Source organism: Mangifera indica, chromosome 2 (genome assembly GCF_011075055.1).
Source record: "Mangifera indica cultivar Alphonso chromosome 2, CATAS_Mindica_2.1, whole genome shotgun sequence".
Classification (NCBI taxonomy): Eukaryota; Viridiplantae; Streptophyta; class Magnoliopsida; order Sapindales; family Anacardiaceae; genus Mangifera; species Mangifera indica.
In genome coordinates, this window is record NC_058138.1 from 18,105,986 (window position 1) to 18,126,902 (window position 20,917).

General features: G+C 33.0%; 3 protein-coding genes across 3 annotated transcripts; all 3 read left to right on the forward strand.

The window, feature by feature from the left end:
• Window positions 1–115: 115 nt before the first annotated feature.
• LOC123196416 (putative respiratory burst oxidase homolog protein H) lies at window positions 116–3,895 on the forward strand. The gene is made up of 14 exons (XM_044610441.1): window positions 116–512; window positions 608–770; window positions 848–896; window positions 996–1,109; window positions 1,207–2,010; window positions 2,098–2,193; window positions 2,291–2,406; window positions 2,488–2,590; window positions 2,668–2,783; window positions 2,892–3,048; window positions 3,151–3,264; window positions 3,339–3,467; window positions 3,555–3,633; window positions 3,730–3,895. Exons 1-14 carry the CDS (start codon window positions 116–118, stop codon window positions 3,837–3,839), a joined length of 2,547 nt encoding a protein of 848 aa, XP_044466376.1. The 3' UTR covers window positions 3,840–3,895.
• A 6,430-nt stretch (window positions 3,896–10,325) lies between these two features.
• On the forward strand, window positions 10,326–11,644 carry LOC123209743 (WUSCHEL-related homeobox 3). The gene is made up of 2 exons (XM_044627879.1): window positions 10,326–10,807; window positions 11,121–11,644. The coding sequence occupies exons 1-2, from the start codon at window positions 10,436–10,438 to the stop codon at window positions 11,409–11,411; spliced, it is 663 nt and encodes a 220-aa protein (XP_044483814.1). The 5' UTR covers window positions 10,326–10,435; the 3' UTR covers window positions 11,412–11,644.
• Window positions 11,645–17,706: 6,062 nt separating this feature from the next.
• On the forward strand, window positions 17,707–20,214 carry LOC123206108 (laccase-17). Its single transcript, XM_044623238.1, has 6 exons — window positions 17,707–17,862; window positions 17,950–18,101; window positions 18,184–18,428; window positions 18,529–18,657; window positions 18,748–19,713; window positions 19,818–20,214. The coding sequence occupies exons 1-6, from the start codon at window positions 17,767–17,769 to the stop codon at window positions 19,946–19,948; spliced, it is 1,719 nt and encodes a 572-aa protein (XP_044479173.1). The 5' UTR covers window positions 17,707–17,766; the 3' UTR covers window positions 19,949–20,214.
• The last annotated feature ends 703 nt before the right edge of the window (window positions 20,215–20,917 follow it).

The window sequence follows — 20,917 nt, forward strand, 5'->3', positions numbered from 1 at the left end:
CCTTCTTTCCCATAACAAAAACAATAAATTTCTCTTGATCGTCAACATTTTTTTTCTTTCCTGAGAAGAAGCAGAAGATCAAGAGATAGACTAGCTTATTATCGTGGTCTCTGGGATGGGAACCACAACAAACGGAAAAGAGTCGGGCTCATGGATACTTGAGAGCGTGGAGGTTGATCGTATGGATGATGTGCCCATCAACGATGACGCGGGTCCGGGTCCGGGTTCAGGTCCGACTAGAGCCATGTCTTCAAAATCAAAACCTCCCGCTGCGACATCCATTAAGAAGAAGGGTGGGTTCCTTTCTGCTGCTGGTGGTGGTGGTGGTAACAATCAGCCTGCTCAGATTGACAGGACGGCTTCCGCAGCAGCCAGAGGACTTCAGAGTTTACGTTTCCTTGATAGAACTGTTACAGGCAAGGAGAATGATGCATGGAGATCCATTGAAAAGCGTTTTAATCAATTTGCAGTCAATGGGAAGCTTCCTAAAGAAAAATTTGGCATATGCGTTGGTAATAATTTATATATAATATTTGTATAACGTTTTCTTTTTTAATTTTTCAGTTGCCTTTCGTTTTGAGATTGATCAAACAGGAATGTTTAACAGGAATGGGAGAATCAAAGGAATTTTCTATGGAACTATTCGATGCCTTAGCACGACGTAGGCAAATTGACGCTGAAAATGGAATAACCAAGGAACAAGTGAGATTATTTTGGGAAGACATGACCAAGAAAGATCTTGATCTTCGACTTCAAATATTCTTTGACATGTAAACATCTTCTGCAGATCAATTTTTATATTACATTTCAGCATAAAATATAAGATTTTATAAGGCTAATTTTTCAGGTGTGATAAGAACGGCGATGGGATGCTATCAGAGCAGGAGGTACAGGAGGTGAGGACACAATATATATTCGTAACGGTGAATTGTTCTTGATTTATTTCTTCTATTTCATTAGAAATTAAAACTCCTTACAATTTTTTATGGATAAAGGTCATAGTCTTGAGTGCCTCTGCAAATAAGCTCTCAAATCTCAAAGATAATGCTGCAACGTACGCAGCTTTAATCATGGAAAAGCTTGATCCTGATCATAAGGGATACATAGAGGTATAATAAGTTTACAACTATTTTTTAGTATATGTATGTACATATTCTCCTTTAACTTATTTTAGTTTCTCAATTTGTTTTACATTTGATTGAAAAGATGTGGCAACTAGAAATTCTACTAAGAGGAATGGTCTCGGAAGAGGGCGACGAGCTCGGAAGCGGGACTCAGAACCTTACAAAAGCCATGATTCCCCAACAATATAGAACCACTCATGGCAGAATCATTCATAATGCAACTGAATTTTTCTATGAAAATTTAAAAAGAATATGGATCTTCGCTTTATTTATAGCTGCAAATATAGCACTCTTCATGTGGAAATTCATCGAATATCAATCGGCACCCACATTCCAAATCACAGGCTATTGCGTCTGTTTTGCCAAGGGTTGTGGGGAGACTATCAAATTCAATATGGCTCTTGTTCTTTTTACAGTGTGTAGAAGAACTCTCACCTGGCTTAGATCAACATTTCTTCATAAAATAATCCCTTTTGACGACAATTTAAACTTTCACAAGATGATTGCAGCGGGAATAGCAATTGGAAGTGTTATACATACATTATTTCATCTCTTGTGTAATTACCCGAGAATTAGTTCTTTTCCAAGACATAAGTTCATGATTATTGCCGGTCCTGCTGTACATTTTCAGCAGCCAAGTTATGTGGATTTGTTGTTCTCTACTGTAGGCCTGACAGGCATATTCTCCTTACTTATTATGGCCTTTTCATTCACACTTGCAACCCACTATTTCCGAAAGAATGTCGTCAAATTACCCGGGATTTTCCACCACTTAGCAGGATTCAATTCCTTCTGGTATGCACATCATTTGTTGGCTTTGGCCTATGTGCTGGTATTCATGCATGGATGGTTTCTCATTTTTGACAAGCCCTGGTACCAGAAAACGGTACATACAGTTTTCACTTACACATTTAGGATTTAGCTTTCTAATTATAACTAATTGCTGGCTTAAGTTCTTTCTTTTTCTTTGTAGACATGGATGTATCTTATTGTACCAGTCATATTTTATGCTAGAGAAAGAATCCTTTCCTCTTATTCAGATAACAGTCATCGGGTGGACATCATTAAGGTTTCCTTCTTTCCAATCAATTTTTCCGTTTAATTTTTCCATTCAATCTCCAAGTACTGGTGAATGATGAATGGAATTTTATGATATACAATTGCAGGCAGTTATTTACACAGGAAACGTTTTAGCCTTGTACATGACTAAACCTTCAAGCTTCAAATACCAAAGTGGAATGTACCTTTTTGTCAAGTGTCCTGATATATCACCTTTTGAATGGTAAATACATTTTTCAGATGATAATCTGAAAAATGATTATATTTTTATATTCAAATGAACCCGCTAGCTGTTTTTATACAGGCATCCCTTTTCTATCACTTCTGCACCCGGAGATTACTACTTGAGTGTCCACATACGGACCTTGGGCGACTGGACTACTGAACTTAAAGAGAGATTCGAACGGGTCATCATCTTATTCGCCTGCTGTCATCCCTGGAAAATAATACATTTTTTATAACAGTACATATATGTTATATGCAGGTCTGCGACCCTCCAAAAGCGCAACCAACAAGCAAGGGCCTGATGAGAATGGAAACTAGAACGGCGGCAAAAAATTCAGAATCCGATAATGTAGATTTTGAACAGATACAAGCCAGGCGAGAAAAAACTAAACCAGTTAATTTTAATATTATTTGCTTTACGGGTCTTAATTGCTTCATTATTAACTGCTAATTATATTGTCTTTGTTGCATGCATCCTTGCAGCTTTCCGAGAATCCTTATCAAGGGACCATACGGAGCCCCAGCTCAGGATTACAAGAAATATGACATCCTCTTACTCATTGGATTGGGAATTGGAGCAACTCCATTTATCAGTATTATAAAGGATCTCCTGAATCACATCAAGTCAAATGACGACCCTGTAAGCCAACATTCAAACAAGATCACAGAACTTTAATTAATCATTGATGATATCAGTTGAATTAACCAAGGAATTTGACTGATGATACAGGTATTCACAGAGAATGGTTATAGGAATGGTCCCGAGAGAGCTTACTTCTATTGGGTGACAAGAGAACAAGGTTCCTTTGAATGGTTTAAAGGAGTCATGGATGACATTGCAGATCATGATGTTAATGTAAGTTTTTGATATCACAAAGCTTATATATATAACATCAATCACTTACTTACCTTTATTGAACAATGATACAGAATGTAATAGATATGCACAATTACTTGACGAGTGTGTATGAAGAAGGAGATGCAAGGTCTGCGCTTATTGGCATGGTGCAGAAACTGCAACATGCCAAGAATGGAGTTGACATTGTTTCCCAGAGCCGGGTATTAATTAACCCACTAAACATGAATCAAGGCATAATTTTTTATTTTATTTGTATTTTTATAACATTGATTAATAATTAATGACAGATAAAAACGCATTTCTCAAGGCCTAATTGGAGAAAGGTTTTCAACCAATTGGCAAGTGATCATGACTCTGCTCGAATTGGTAACAATAATTTTTATTTGGTTTGGTTATTTTTTACAGGTAGGAATTGAGTTTGATTAAAAAAAAAAAAATTGTATTAATTCTGGGTTGTTGCAGGTGTTTTCTATTGTGGAAGTGCTACCCTTACAAAAACCCTGAAGGATCTTTGCGCTGAATTTACTCTGGAGACTCCAACCCGATTTGAATTTCACAAGGAGAATTTCTAAATCTTGCCGCATCCGAATCAAAATCTCTTGCAGATAGAAACTTTTTTGTGCCTAAATTACGGCTATTTTGTAGAAAAGTAATACTACATAAATAAACAAATTATACAAACTGAATTGACAGTATCTGATTAAATAATCATATCACCCAATCACGATCAATCACTTCAATTTATACAGATAAATTTAAATAATTTATTTATATATATAATTTTATTTTATTTTTATGTAGATTTGTTCATGCATGTACCAGATTGATCTCAAATTCTCATGTTTACATTATATGTCTTTATAAGCCAGTCATCTACATGCTGTTATTGTGATTGAAAATTACAATTATTATTTTTTATCTTAGTCTTCCTTTTTTATTTTAATCAACATCAATCTAACCACCCAAAAGAATAGCAATCGATTAAAGTATTTATTGTTCAGCTAAATATATAAAGTATTTAATTTCAGTATTTAGAAAAACAGTATTCTAATTCTTAATATATACTTAGCTAAAAGTTGCTTATAAGTATATAAAATAACAAAGTGGAATTTGATTTGTTTCCCTATGTGGAATTACTTGCATTCCAAAACTTCCAAATATAAAGAAATAATATTATTTATATAAACTTTTCTTAATAATTTATATAAATTGAAGTGACAATATATGATTACGTAAATTTTGAGCGAAAGAAAATATAAGTTAAAGCTTTAGTTTGCATGAACAAAATAAAATGCTAATATCACCAACCTTTGTTGGTGAAAATTATGCGTACCTACTTTAAACACATAAATGTATACACATTTATATACGTCATCATATGATTGAGTATTGTTTTCATTTTAATTCAAAATCATTTAATCACATAATGACACGTATAAATGTGTATATATTTGTGTATCAAAAATAAGTACACATAGTTTTATTAATATTTTAATCATTTTTATTGTTAAATTTTAAATATTGTAATAGTGATATACCACAAAGAGTGAAACTTTAAAGAATTTGATACAATAACTATTAGTTCAATCACTTGTATTTTGAATTATCCATGCCTTCATCTTGGGCCTGATTTCTTTGATGCCATAAAAGCAATAGCTCCTTGTTGTTCCAAAAACCCAAAAAAGATCCGATGCCCAAATAGGCAAGTACAATAACAAATTTGAACCCAAACTTGAACACACTAGGCCCAGTTTGACAAGTCTGATTAACAGACCTAATTCTTAATAAAATCTACTTAATTTGATTTGAATTAGACTTCATAATTCTTAGTAAACTCATTGTCAATTACTGGTTGAAATATATTATAAGCAAATACTCACCGTTCATTCAACTAATTTCCAATTTTCCTAAGATAGATGGGATACTAAATTTACCTCTTAATTTGAGGTCGATCCAAAGAGAAATGAGAATCAATAACTGTAAGGGACTGATCATGATGATATGTTTTTCTATCTCAATTTATTATTATTAATGGTTGTTTTATGAATTTCGAGATTATTTTTGGATTTTTTTGATATTGTATCTAAAAAATTATTCTAATCACTAAATCTTATATGATTTTAAAAACACAAGTATAATAAATCTTTCAACATATTATACGAGAAATGAAAGCTCATTGTCTTTGTTTGAGAGACGAAGACGACACATCTTCTTTTCAAACGAAGATGATTTCATCTTTGTCTCGATCGAAGATAACTAAAGAGGGAAGGAAGGGATAAGGTGGGAGGGAGGACAATCAATGGTCGGAGACAACAAATCGATGTCGAAAAGAAGAGGAACAATCCCGAGGGGGGTATTTGTCAATTTTTAAACTTTGGGTTGGAGAAAATTATAAGATTTATAAACTTTGATAAGAAAATATGATAAAACTTTAATTTTTAAATTTTTGTAACAAATAACGATTTATCCTTAATCTTAATTGAAATTTTTAATAAAAATTTGATTATAAATAATTACTTGAGTTTTAAAAAATTAGAAAACGAGAATTTAGGATTGCACTATAGGAATAACTCTTTTGGCTTTTAATATATATATATATATATATATATATATATATATATATATATATATATATATATGCACACACGCTTACATGGAAGGTATAGCATTAATTTTTGGGCCAGCTCTTCACCTCAGTTGCGTAACTAATGAATTTAACTGTGATCACGAACGAGGAGATCCGGACTTGAATGGCGCAACCACCGAATAAGGGGGGGCCAATGAAATAAAACACAGATTTTTCGGAATAATTTGCGTGTCAGTTGAAAAATATATATTACAAGCCAACTGCTTTTTATGACGTCTCCCATTTGCATCCATTAATGTTTAACGAATTTCTGTACATCTTCCTTCTGCCAAACGAAAGACTGAAAATCAAAGGTGGGGGAACTTCAATTTTTTGTTTAAGGTCTAACCCTTAATCTTACATTGAACCACCATTGTACCAGATAGTTTAAATTTAAAATGCATTAAAGGAATTTCGAATTCATTTTCTGTTTATTGTAACCCATATTTGTCAACTGTCCTTAAAGGCAAGTCAATTTAATTTTGTACTAAAACAAACAGGAGCTTTTGCTTTTGGGGAAGCCTTTTCAGAGAGCTTGAATGGACATAACTTTTCTGCGTTCCATCACAAATATTTTCAGATTATAGGCAGCTATTTATGTAAATACTTATGCTGCCTCAGCTAGGATCTGGTTTGTGTCTTGAAAGAGAGTGCAGTTTAACTACCTTCACTTTCTAGTGTGATTTTCCATAGTGGAGACTGGAGACCACTCTATTTGATACCTTGGAAGTGACCTGCTCATTCATCCCAAAAAATAATTTTCTACATGAGAAAATATATTTAAATCCTTTTGTTTGTATTCTTCAAGCTTATGAGAGAAACCCTTTAGCCAGTAAAACAAACTTTTGAGTCTGATTAATCTAATCCAGAATTATTTAATTAGATAAATCAAAATTTTGATGTAATTTAAATTTATATTTTTTTATATGTGAAATTTTTTTTTTATAATTATATATTATTATTTTAAATAATAATATACAATTATATATATATATACATATAGAGAGAGAGAGAGAGAAGTCTTTCCTTGAGCTGTGAAAAGAAGGGGTTAATTCTGTCCGCTGTCTTGTCTCAATCAAGATCAAGCTTTAACAGGAGGAAGAAAAAGAAAAAAATAGTAAAATCTTTATGTAGAATTTGAACTAGTATTCAACATTTAAGTAATCACAGAGTTAATTACAGTGCCAATTAATTAATTTTGCTGATTTTCTGTGGTTGTCTTTTTTTTTTTTTTCCAAGTGATCGACTTCAGTTTTAAAAGCTCTCTTCAATGGCAGGTATGTGTACCTATGTATAAAATTTAAATACAAGTATCACTGGGTATAGATTCATGATTAAAAATATAATAGACAAAGAAATAATTTACATGACATATAGAAACACCCTGACTTGTCCGAGGGTTTTATATGGATATCCTTGATGTTTGGTAGGATAAAAAAAAAGAGATCTATAGGTTTTGGAATGTCTCGTAAATAAATATATTTTTTTAAAAATCTTTGGGGGGTCTGTATAAAATCTTATAATTTGACGATGATCGATCTAAACAGTGACTTTGTTGCCCATATTTGCACGATTGCGTCCCGATAAGGAGTTAAGATAATTCCTAAAACTGAACGGGTGAGATGACGGAGCGTATAATTTGCAGAATTGTAGGTGGCTCCATTCCCCACTAACAGGTATAGCCTTACACAGCACATGGAAGCTTGATCCGTCTGTGGTCAAATCACAGTGAGCCTCGCCAATCGCAAACGTATATTGCGTCTGCATGTATTGACCGAGAGTCCCCTCTCTGCTACTATTCACACTCCACATTGACCTCTTTAGAATCTAAATCTAACCACTAATTTTCTATCATCCCAATACAAATTGTTTGGCCCCTCCTACAATGAAATGAAAAAACAGAAGTTAAAAAAAGAAATAAAAGAAATGCATATGGGTTCGAGAATGAGATGGCAGGGACACACTGAAGAGTCGAATCAGAACCCTGACGGGTATTTAGCAAAATATAGAGCATCAGTGCATGAATGACGAAAGCATTCATAAATTAGTAGTTTACGTAAGCTTTTGATTTGACAGTTTTTGTCATTTTTTCTGGAAAAAAATTTCTTTCCTCTTTGCTATCGGAATCATTCGGTACTATTTCGGAATGTGACAAGTCTTTTTTTGAGCAGGCTAAGGAGACCCCTTTCTGTTTATTTTCTGAAAGTAGGTTTGTGGTTAAAATTAATTTTCTCCAAGCGTGATGGCCTTTCCTTCCTCTCTCATTAATGAATATTTTAATTTCTCCACCAATTACCAGCTCTCCATTATCATAACTCCCAACTTATGTATGTCAACTGTTCAAGTGTAACTCGACCACCATACTTAAATACACACAATAATAGATATATTCAATTATTTAACAATACAATTTTCTCTTCTCTTCTTTTAACAAAGTTTTGTAAAACATAGAAGAAACTGAATGAATGAGGGTCATTTGTGATCTCTCTTACTGCATGCATCAATTTTAGCCATTTATTTTATCACAGAAAAAGAAAGAGTGGGACAAAATTTGTGTATGGGTTTGAAACGAAAGGTGGAGATTAAAATGGGAATGTTGACAGAAGGAAGGATACGGCCATAGCCGTGCAAAACAGAGGCAAAAAAGACAGCATTGATCTGCATGCATTTATGAAATTTGTAAGTCTGTTTGTCCACTGCTTACGTTTTGTACAGTAAATATAACATGTATGGAGAGAGAGAGAATACAAAGCGCTGACCTACTCGCTTTATGATCAGTAGGCTGTGAATGTGGATGTCAGGTGTGTGTTATGAGTCAAGAACTTTCAATACTGCCAAAATCCCAATCGGTAATTAACAGTATTACAATCCCAAATAATAAGAAACATTTATAAACACTTCTACTTCACCATATCTCATGGCTGGATCCCCTTCTGATGTTTATAATATATGCCAACTGTATATATTTCTTCAATAACTTCTTTTGGGTTTCCAATATTGCCAAAGTACATACAATATTTATATTTTAATACAAGAGATGGGATCACTTTTCCTACCATATCCGTACTTACTAACATTTAATTCCCTAGACATCTATACTTCTTCTCATCCTTGAGCGTGTAAAATAAATAAATATCCCGCACATCTAATTATTATTTTGAGATTAAATTATTTATCCATGATGTTACGCAAAAGTTTCAATTAAAGTCCACTATCTATAATCCTTTGTACAAATTAATACCATGGGCGGGAATATCTTATGATGTATTATATATTTTTTATTATATAATATAATATAAATAAAAAATTATATATTTTTTAAAATATATTAAATTATTATAATATAAAAATATATTATATAATATGTTATATTTTATTAATATAGATTGATTTATATTTTTAAAATAAAAATATAATAAAAGTAAATATAAAAATTTTTTAATTTTAAAAATATTTATAATATTTTTTAAAATAATGATGTATCTAATAAAATTATTTATTATTTTAATTTTTAAAAAATAAATCTTATATTTAATTTGATACCAGATAAAACTATATTAGAGTTGAATCGAGCTCAAGCTTGTTTGAGCCTAAGTTCGATTCAATTTAGATGTCATTGAGTTCGATCTCGTTTCAAGTACTCTTAAATTTGGTCGTTTCAAGCTCGATTTTGATTTAAGTTTGAACTTTTAATTAACTCATTATTACAATATCGTCATTTTAATGTATATTAATCAAAATAACGTTATTTTATGTTAAAATTTTTATTTAATGAGTTTAACGAGCTAAACATTCTAAAGCTCAAATTCGAATTTGAGCTTAAAAATATTAAAATAATAAACTTGAGCTCACTTGAAGTTAATTTGTTTTAAACTTATTTAAGATAAATTTAAATTAAAACTAAAATAAATTTAGTTTAAATTCAACCCTAATAATAGATATGAAAAATTCACCTTTTAATTCTTTATTTGTTATACTATTCAAGTAACATGCACAATGGATTGGCCTCGATAGGAGAAAAGAAGTATTGTCTTTAGAATTTTACCTGTAGTTGTCTGCTTTGGACCATGAAATTAAAAAAAAAATTACATGGAGGTATGTCACGTTCATTCTGTTGAAAAACTAAATAATAATGTGAAGATAATGACATAATCATTTAAGCTAGATCATTCACTCTTCCGCTCTCATTGCAGATTCTTTCTCTTTCTTTATATTTCTCTCTTGTCTCTCTCTGTCTGTGCATATACTGAATCCTACACTTGAATGCCCCTATCAGGGAAACATCAGCATGACAACTAGCCCTTTGTACTTTTTTCTTCTATATTGACCCTTCTCTTTATCTCTCTCTCTCTCTCTCTATCCTTTTTGTCTCTCTTTTCTACTATATATTTCTTTACACCTCTTCGCTGATTTTGCATATTCGCCTCTAAAACTTTTCCGTTCATCCTATTTGTATCTATCTTCCTCCTTTTAAACCCGGCTTTCATATTTTATCAGAAGATAGTAAAGCCGATCGCAGAAGAGTTATTGTACTATTTTGTAATGTCTCCAGCAACTTCCTCTCGGTGGTGTCCAACGCCGGAACAGCTGATGATTTTAGAGGAATTGTATAGAAGTGGGATTCGAACTCCAAATGCTTCTCAAATTCAACAGATCACTGCCCACCTCTCCTTTTACGGCAAGATTGAAGGCAAGAATGTGTTCTATTGGTTTCAGAATCATAAAGCAAGGGAGAGACAGAAGCTTAGAAGGAAGCTTGGTAAGCAACTCCAACAGCAACACCAACTGTATCATCATCATCACCTGCCACTCCATAATCAACCAAATCAACACCTTCTTCACAACTTTGACTCTCCTGCTTCTTCACCTCTTCAACCATTTTCCTGCTTCGGGCCAGTCAGATTCCTTCCCCAGGTAAAGTTCGCATCTCAATTGCGAATATAGTTTTCTTCGTTTACCAAATCACAACTGGTCTATCATTCTTTTCATTTGGCTCTTATAATAAATTGTATGCTTTAATTCTTTTTGTTTCCACATCCATGATATATACCATGGATTTAAAAGTTTTTTATTTGAATCTCATACGAATTATAATTTTAGGTTTTCTTGTAAACAGGTTGGTTTTCTCTGCATTATTTGTTTAATTATTTAAAGCTGAATTGGTAGGAACAAAGATTTTCATTAATGTTTGGTTCTTAACTATTCAAAAATATTACGTATGAAGCAGGGAGGAAAGTCTGAAAATGCACCCCAACAGATGATGAACCACACGTGGAAGATGAATATAGGAGAAAGTAGACTTGAGATGGGGAAGTCGTTGATGGGAATGTACGGTCGTGATTGGATAATGATGATGGATACGGCTGCGGCTCCGCCACCTTCCCCATCATGCTGCTCTAGAGCACCTCTCAAAACCCTTGAGCTCTTCCCAATTACAGCCACCAATCTTAAAGAAGAGTGTAACTCAAACTCCTCATCAAACAGGCATCTCTCGTGCAACACCGCCATTAATAACTAAACCTAAATGCTGGCTCATATAGCTCTCTTTCTCTCTTTAGGTTAGGCTTTTAAATCTGTCGTCTGTGACTTTTTTCCTTTGCTCGTCTTGGTTACTGTTATGTTTAGCTGGACTGGAGACTCAGAAAGATCTAATTTGTCTACTGAGTAAACACATTGGTCTCCTATTCGCTACAGCTCTTAATTTGTTTTCTTTATTTAACATATATAAACTCTCAACTATTATGCTTAAAAGCTCTCCTTTATTTCTCTTTTATCGACACTGATTTTCATTTATATATTTTATGAAATAAAAGCTGCCATATCGCCATTAGTACTCGACCTGTAACATTAGGGATATGTAGTCACGCAGAAGGCAGCTTTTCATTGAACCTTGCAGACAAGTCAATGCATCAAATGAAAATTAACAATATTATAAAGACAATTCAATTCCTAACATCTGAAGCTGCTGCTGCAAAATAACTCCATTAATGGGAGATTATAGGGTTGACTTATCAGGCATGTATTGGGAAATGACGCTTAACCTTTTTTTTCAAAATAGTTTACTTAGTCCTCTTTGAACAAATTCAATAAACTCAATAACCTATATTTATTGAACTACACATTCATATGAATTACATTAAATCAAATCAATTTCAATATTTGTCCATGTTCCCAAAATTTTTTCAACCATAAGAAGAACATTGATCCCAAAAAGATTATACAATTAGTTGATAACTACAAAGATAAATAATTGTAATCTATCATTTCCTGACAAAAAGGCAAAATAATTCTTTAGGGCCGTCAAACATTATGGCTTGTCTCTGGGAATTTGACATTGTGATAATGTTTAAAGCCTTCAATAATTTTGAAGATTACGAAATCAAAGACACACGACAGGGACCTCTACCCGTGTGAGCAAAAATTAAATAGCCCCCTCTGCTAGTATTTATAGTTCACCACTACGTCACGCTCATACTGCTAAATTTAATTATTAAATCCAACTCTACCTATACATTTTCATTTATTTGCTCATCCAACTTCTTGTAACAACCGCGTACAAAGACAATTACGTGGATACTCCATTATTTGGTACATAAAATTTGTCTTCGGGTTGTCGACAGACGTTTAAGTTTTTTCATAAATGTTGACCTTATTATATATAGTACGAAAATTAATCAATTTTTTTATGTATGAAACCTAAGGAATTATTGATAGGCCAGAAAATTTATTTTTACCCAAGATTTAACTCATTTTAAAAAATATACTTACAAAGTTTTAAGAATTTAAATACTCATTTATAAGTTGTTAAACTTAACAAAAATCGTTAGTTATAAAGTGTTAAGTCTTTCTTTTATCATTAAATCCTAAAATCTTCAAAGTTTATATTATTTTTTTCTATTGGTTTGAAAAACTAACAATTTTTCCACATGATTTAGTTTTAAAATTTTAATTTTTCTCCCTAAGGTTTTCTGTTCTTTCTCCAGTGACCAAAATCCTTTATTGACGTTGACCGACCTTTCCACCATCTTCTTCTCCTGTTGTCGACCTTTCTATTGGTAACAATTTATTCAAACGAAGACGAACTGTCTTCATCAATAAAGAGACAATAACGATTGTCTCATTGGTTGAATAAAGATGATTTATCTTTGTCCGACTGACAAATTGGTATCAGACGAATCTTCTGATATTGATCTTCGTTTCTTTTGATGTGATCGACAATTCAGAGTCAATGATTCAAAGCCAATCTTCGTCTCTAGAATAGCTAAAATGAAGATGAAATAGGAGATGATTCGGCCAATGATTCAAAGCCTAGAGCCACCAATGATGAAAGAGTCGACGATTCAATGGAGAAGATAAGTTGGCGGCCAGATTCCATTAAACTACTAGAGATGAAACCTTATAAATGACCGGTGAAACAACATTACAAAAAGTTTGAGGGGCAACTGCAAAAGAAAAAATATGAAACCTTAGAGTTAAGGAAAAAAATGAATTTTTTAAAACTTAATCCTATAAGAAAATTTTTAGTTTTTCAAATTAATAGGAGAAAATGATATAAATTTTAAGAGTTTTAGGGTTTAGTAATAAAATAATAATTTTATCTATTATAACTAATGATTTTAATTAAATTTAATCGTTTCTAGAGAAGTGTTTGAGTTTTTAAAACTCTACACGTATATTTATAGGAATAGACTAAAACTTGGGTGGGAATAAATCTTTTGGCCTTATTGATTATATATGTTACTCATAATTCGACACTATTATGTATATGGTTGTAAATAATGTTGATTTATACGACGAGACAGGGGATCCTGAGCTGTTAAAGAGAAAAAGAAGTTAAAAGAGTGTTGATTTACATGCCTCTAATTGAGAATTAAAAGCACACGGGCTCATCACTTACGTCATTTCTTTCTTTCTGGAGTTACCATGAAATGAATACTCCAATAATTACAGCTTACGTCTATAGCAAGAATCATATTCATTCCTCACCAATATTTGTGTGCTTTGGCCCTACTTTTAACGTCATCTTCAATAAAAGAAGCTATCTGCTGCACATTTTTCTTGCCGAATCGTCACCATTTCTTCACATGGCGTTTTCCTGTAAACCATAATACATACGTTAAGTGAAATGAGTTATTTATCTATCAAGATTTTCATAGCAAAATCACTTGGACGGGACAATTTCGTTACCTCATGGAATTGATGTAATGTGATTGACTTAATTAAAATTAATAATATGTTATCATATAAGTCATAAGTTCTCCTTCCGACTTCTGTTACAGCTCAAAGATGTGAAGTGCGGTACAAACTCAAGCAAAAATGGCGTATGAACATGTTAATATCTGAGTGTATGTAATTGCTAGTTTTGAGTGTGTTGTAGATGGTTAGGGGTGCACTGCAACCACAGGACATGTACAATGGAGTTAGGAAGATGACACTGAAAAAAATTAGACCATTATGTACAAATTGTTCGAGAATTAAAGTCATTTTTTTTATATATCTAGAACAAGATAAAATCAATAACTATAAACCATAATATAAACACACGTAAAATTGCTCTGAAAACAAAAGATAATACTGGGAAGGAATATGACATAGAGTGGCCTCGTGAGTTGGGACAACTACCACGTTATGTATGAAAATAAGTCGCAGATAAAAACTACCACTTACAGGAATAGTTTTAATCGAACAGATTTATCACATCAATATAATTATTTTTTGGTAACATTTAAAGCAAGTTTTTTTTTCCTTTAACAAGGACGTACAGTTTTCATTGCAAGTCTTACTGGAAGTACACATACATACATACATACATACATACATATATATAAAATAAAATTTTCATTGTATTAGAATACTAATCTTTTTTTAGTAGTATCATTACCATGTACCCTAGATTTAAGAAAACCCAATAATAAAGTAAATTGTGAAACAGTTGATTGATGGGTGATGAACTATCATTGTTGCACTGTCAAATAAAATTTGGGTGAGTAAACTTTTCCTAATAAGGAAGTCTATTACCTTAATTACTTCCCCCGAATCAAGATAAATTAGGGACATAGGTAAGTATGATATATGAATATACAAATAAGAGATGATGGAAGAAGGTTAGACCACTTAAAAACCCTTTTTAATTTTTTGCATATCTTATCCTATCAAGCTTTCAAAACAAACCTCAATCTGCATTGAGGTTCACAAATATTGATTTAATCTAATCGTTTTTATATTTCTGATTAACCTTTGTTATATTAATTTTTTATCCGCGCTTCTCGTTTTTACTAAAAAAATTGTAGTAGGTATAGTATTAAAAACTGGAACAAACCTGCTGGTTTGACCGGTTTGATCATCACCTAGTAATAAAAAGTTTCAATTATTTTGAAAACCGTTTTAGAAGGTAGACTAGATTAAATCAGACTGCCCCTCTGGATTGACATCCAGTTTGGTTTTGAAAATCCGAATGTGAAATTCTTCATGATTGATAGACCTTATGTGACTGGTCAAGTTTCAGAAAATTCAACTGTTGCTGGTATTTTAGAGAGCCAAATGCCAGGCAAGTTTCATTCCAGCAACGCCATTATTGAACTCCAACTCCTTAAACCAATCTTACCCTCTCTGAATGACACTTCCTTTGCCACAAAATTTCAAATAAACTTCGTAGCTTGGCTATTGCACATTTCCCTGCCAGTGTACCACAAGGGACAATTATTTTTCATGGTGGGCCTCGGGACAAGTCCCTGCAACAGTAACCAAACCTGCGAAGGCCCCATTGAACCATGTTTCAGGCTTCAGTCAATAACGTTGTCTTTTGTAATGCCAACCAAAGCCCTACTCGAATCTCAATTTTTTTGGGCAATCAAATGGTGTTTGCGCCCCGGATTTTCCTATTTATCCATTAATTCAATTTAATTGCACCGACACACCGAAATGGGATTTCACGTTTTTTTTTTTTTAAGAATGCATGACATGTCATTTGGCAAATCCAAATGCAGATAATATGTCGGCCAAGTGGGATAACATTAAAGAAGCTTATGACACGTCAGTTTTATAAATCAAAAGAAAACGATATGTCATACAAAATAGATATTTTATATATTAACAAAATTACATATATACAAATAATTACATATTATTATATAATTAAATATTATTTTATTTTTAATTATCTAATCACATGATGATATGTTATTATTTGTGTATAAAATTATATATATAACATTACTTTTTATATACATCATTTCAATTAATTGATGTCACTAAAAGTAAAATATCGTTTAAAAGGTCATCCATGACCTTTAGTCAAGTTTTCATCTGGATCAATTCTTCCGAATTTGAAAATTACTCAAATCAGTCTACAAAATATTTTAAATATCAAAATTTGTAGTTTTTCGTATAATATTCATTTAAATGAAAATTTCAAGCTAAAAGACATGAATCACAAACCAATTCAACATCAAAATGAAAACAGAGGCCATATAATGCTTTGACACAAAATACTGGATGTAAATTAAGTCTCTATACATACCTATATAAAGAAACGAAATTGAACATAAAAAATTAAAACTACAATTTGCAAAACTTAAAGCCAATCTCCCATCACTTGGGGACCCTTTTCAATTTTCATGACGCTTAAAACAGCCTAAAATTACAAATGAAAACTGAAGGGTTAGTGAAGGAGTTACGAACCACTTCAGCTTCATGACAGCTTCTCTGTTAACTGCTTATAGCAATTATATGGAGTAAAAAAAGAAACCATCAGGATGTATATTAAGTTACATGTAGAGGTCCTCTAGTTGAATGTATTTTTCAATCACATATAACATTTTATTGTGTAATATGGATTGCTTGGAAGACTTTACTTTAAAAAGTCGAGTGGGTGTTTTTGTAGCAAATCATCACTAGCAATGACGGGAGATTAATTTTAAAATTTTGCCAATTTTTTATTTTGATTCTATTATGTATTATATTGATTTCAGTAAAATTATGTTTATTTATTTTGAATACATAAATAAGTATATATTTGATATATGTCATCTTGAGATTAGATAATTTTAAATTAAAAATAAAATAATATACACATATAAATAAGTATTGCTCTTTCGAGTTTTGATTCTTTATGTATAAAAAAAGATATTATCGTGTTAAAAGTGTTGGATAAATTTGTAATTGTTAAAATGTTCTACAATGTTCATCAATCCTCTCCTTTTCTTCATAGTTTCTGGACACATCTGATCTTGACAGGAAACTTCCAGTTTGCTTTATCACCAAGAATGACGATTGAGAATGATATATGGCCAGTACTTTCATGCTTTTGTCTGTGTCGAAAAGTCCAGACAAACTGAAGAGAGATTATAATAAAGATATTTCATTCTTTAAGTTGATCTTCTCCTTTGAACAATACCATGATACAATCGGTTTTGATGTGAAAGTTTGCTTTTGATTTATCTGCACTTTTCAGCAATGATGGAGAAGTGGGGTCTTGAGTTTTAGTTACAAATTAATCATTGATCTAATCTTGATATAATGGTGGTAATAAACTGGTAAGTATGGAAGTAGGTATAAATGGTATCGCCATAACTAGGTTTATAAATTAGCAGATAATCCATGTTTGACTTGAAAAGAAAGGAGGTCAGAGAAATTGGTTGCCTTTGACACCACTCTAAAGCTGTTCTAACAACTAGTCAATCTCAATGTAGCTATTAATATGAGCTGTTCTTGATTTCTTTTTACTTCAATCTACATAACCACGTAAAAGTTAAAAATCTCTGTACTCTGTATATATGTGCCACCTTATAAGCTCTTATAAATACAGACTCAAGGAGTAGTTCTGTATATCCATCAGAATCTGAACTTTTCCATAGAAAAAAGAAAAGAGAGAAATGGGTCCTTTTTGTCTAGTACTTTCCTTCTCTTTAATCACATTGTTTCTGCTTGCTCACCCGGCACTTGGAATCACAAGGCACTACAAGTTTGATGTACGTGTAATGTTGTATTATGCACCTCATTGTATGTGTAATTTCTAAAGTTGTTCATGTCTAAACAGTTTGCCAAAATATTTGTAGATCAACTTGCAAAATGTGACGCGTCTGTGCCACACCAAGAGTATTGTATCTGTAAATGGGCAGTTTCCAGGGCCTCGCATTGTTGCAAGAGAGGGTGACCAGCTTCTTATCAAAGTCGTTAACCATGTCCAAAACAATATTTCCATCCATTGGTAATGTATATAAGACACATGTAAGATGAAAAATCATTTTAGCTCTCACAGAAAATTGCAAGTTATGGTTTGTTTGAAACAGGCATGGCATCCGGCAGCTTCGAAGCGGATGGGCTGATGGACCAGCATATATAACACAATGCCCTATTCAAACAGGGCACAGCTATGTGTATAACTTTACCATTGTTGGGCAGAGAGGTACTCTGTGGTGGCATGCTCATATATCATGGCTAAGATCAACTCTCCATGGTCCCATCATCATCCTTCCCAAGCGCGGCGTTCCTTATCCCTTTGCTAAACCTTACAAGGAAGTCCCCGTCATCTTTGGTAACTAAAACTATTAACAAGACACATTTGTAATTTATCTCCTTCAAAAGTAGTCTGAATTTTCTGACAATATTAATGATGCTTGAATTTGAAATTGCAGGAGAATGGTTCAATGCAGATACTGAGGCTATTATTAGCCAAGCTCTTCAAACAGGTGGAGGCCCAAATGTATCTGATGCCTATACCATGAATGGACTTCCAGGACCTTTATATAACTGCTCCACTAAAGGTACCAAAATCTAGAAGACATTTTATATATTCTACAGTTATTCTATAAACAGCTTCTGATAGAATATATTGCATTAATATGTACTGGCAGATACATTCAAGCTGAAGGTGAAACCTGGAAAAATTTACCTTCTCCGTTTAATCAATGCTGCACTCAACGACGAGCTCTTCTTTAGCATAGCAAACCACACGATTACAGTTGTGGATGTGGATGCTGTTTATGTGAAACCTTTTGAGACTGAAATTATACTGATTGCTCCTGGACAAACAACAAATGTTCTTCTGAAAACCAAATCCCATTACCCAAGTGCAACATTTTTCATGACTGCTAGACCTTATGTAACTGGCCAAGGCACTTTCGACAATTCAACTGTTGCTGGTATTTTAGAATATGAAAACCCACATAAATTTCATTCTTCCAACTCCAAAAAGCTTCAACTCTTTAAACCAGTTCTGCCTCCTCTCAATGACACATCTTTTGCCACAAATTTCACTAATAAACTTCATAGTTTGGCAAGTCCACAATTCCCTGCCAATGTGCCCCAACAGGTTGACAAGCAATTCCTCTTCACTGTGGGCTTGGGAGCAAGTCCCTGCCACAGCAACCAAACTTGCCAAGGCCCTAATGGAACCATGTTTCAGGCTTCTATCAATAATGTGTCCTTTGTAATGCCAACCACAGCTCTACTCCAATCTCATTTTTCCGGCCAATCAAACGGTGTTTACACTCCTGATTTTCCTACTTATCCGTTGATTCCATTCAATTACACGGGTAGCCCACCGAATAATACTATGGTAAGCAATGGAACAAAGTTAGTGGTGCTTCCTTTTAATACTAGTGTGGAGCTAATTATGCAGGACACAAGCATACTAGGTGCTGAAAGCCACCCTCTTCACTTGCATGGTTTCAATTTCTTCGTTGTTGGTCAAGGTTTCGGAAACTTCGACCCGAATAAGGACCCTGCAAACTTCAATCTTGTTGACCCTATTGAAAGGAACACAGTAGGCGTGCCTTCGGGCGGATGGGTGGCAATCCGGTTTCTTGCAGACAATCCTGGTGGGTCAAAATGATGCATAATAACAAGCATTACTGCATATACATACATTCACACATGAAGAAACTTACCAAAATCTTTTTGTGTTATGCATTTTTCTCTACAGGGGTGTGGTTCATGCACTGCCACCTGGAAGTTCACACCAGCTGGGGTTTGAAGATGGCCTGGATTGTCTTAGATGGAAAGCTTCCCAATCAGAAGCTACTTCCTCCACCAGCTGATCTTCCCAAGTGTTAACAACAATCTTACTCAATTCTGCAGAACAACCAACTAATGGCCTCGGCTGATTTAAGTCCAATGATCGATTGATGTTGAGTTTAATAGGGAAGAGAAAGAGTTGACATTTTTTTAATAATCATTGCAATGTTAATTATAATTTCAAGCAATATTTACTCATCAGTGGATGAATTATTTTATGGTTTAGCCGGGAATTTCTTTTCTCTGGTCATTTTGACATTAGTGTGACAATAAAGTATTCCTCTAAGGATGATATTCTGGGGTCACTGTCACTTTGATATGTTTTACAATAAATATATTAATCCTAGACTCTGCTATATTATATTCCTGATTAATAAAAATAAAAGTGAAAATTCTCTAATTGAATGAAAACCAAAAAAAAAAATTCTTATTTCCAAAAATTTATGTAGTAATATGATGTAATTAATTATTTGGAAATACCTAGAAAGATATTTAGAAAAAGTGTTATAGTATACATGTGGATGGACATGAAATGACTTCTTTCATCGATATTCTAAATTAAATATCTTCATTTTTTGGAGAATTGATATTTCATCTTTTTAACTACCCAATTTGGTTTTCAGAAAATTTAATCATTATGCTGGTTTTCCATAAGGAGTTGACACATCTGATCTTTGATACAAATTTAAACCGATCTCAGTTTAATTGTATATGTATATCCGAATGAAGAGAGAGGTGCAGCTAGTGAAGAAAAAAGACAACAGTGATAGACAATTCCCATGTTTCATTGATTTTCTTCTTGAAGTTGGATTTTGCTTTCGAAGTCAAGTCTTATTGATTTGCACTTTTCACCTATATCAGGGAACGGGCGACTACCAAATACCAGTATTGTTGTGATCAAAATCATTGATCTCTTACGCATGGCCGTTTTATCAGAAGTGACAGAGATAATAAAGGTTTGACTTAAAAGAAAGGTGGTCGGACGAATTCATTGATTGCCTTTGACAC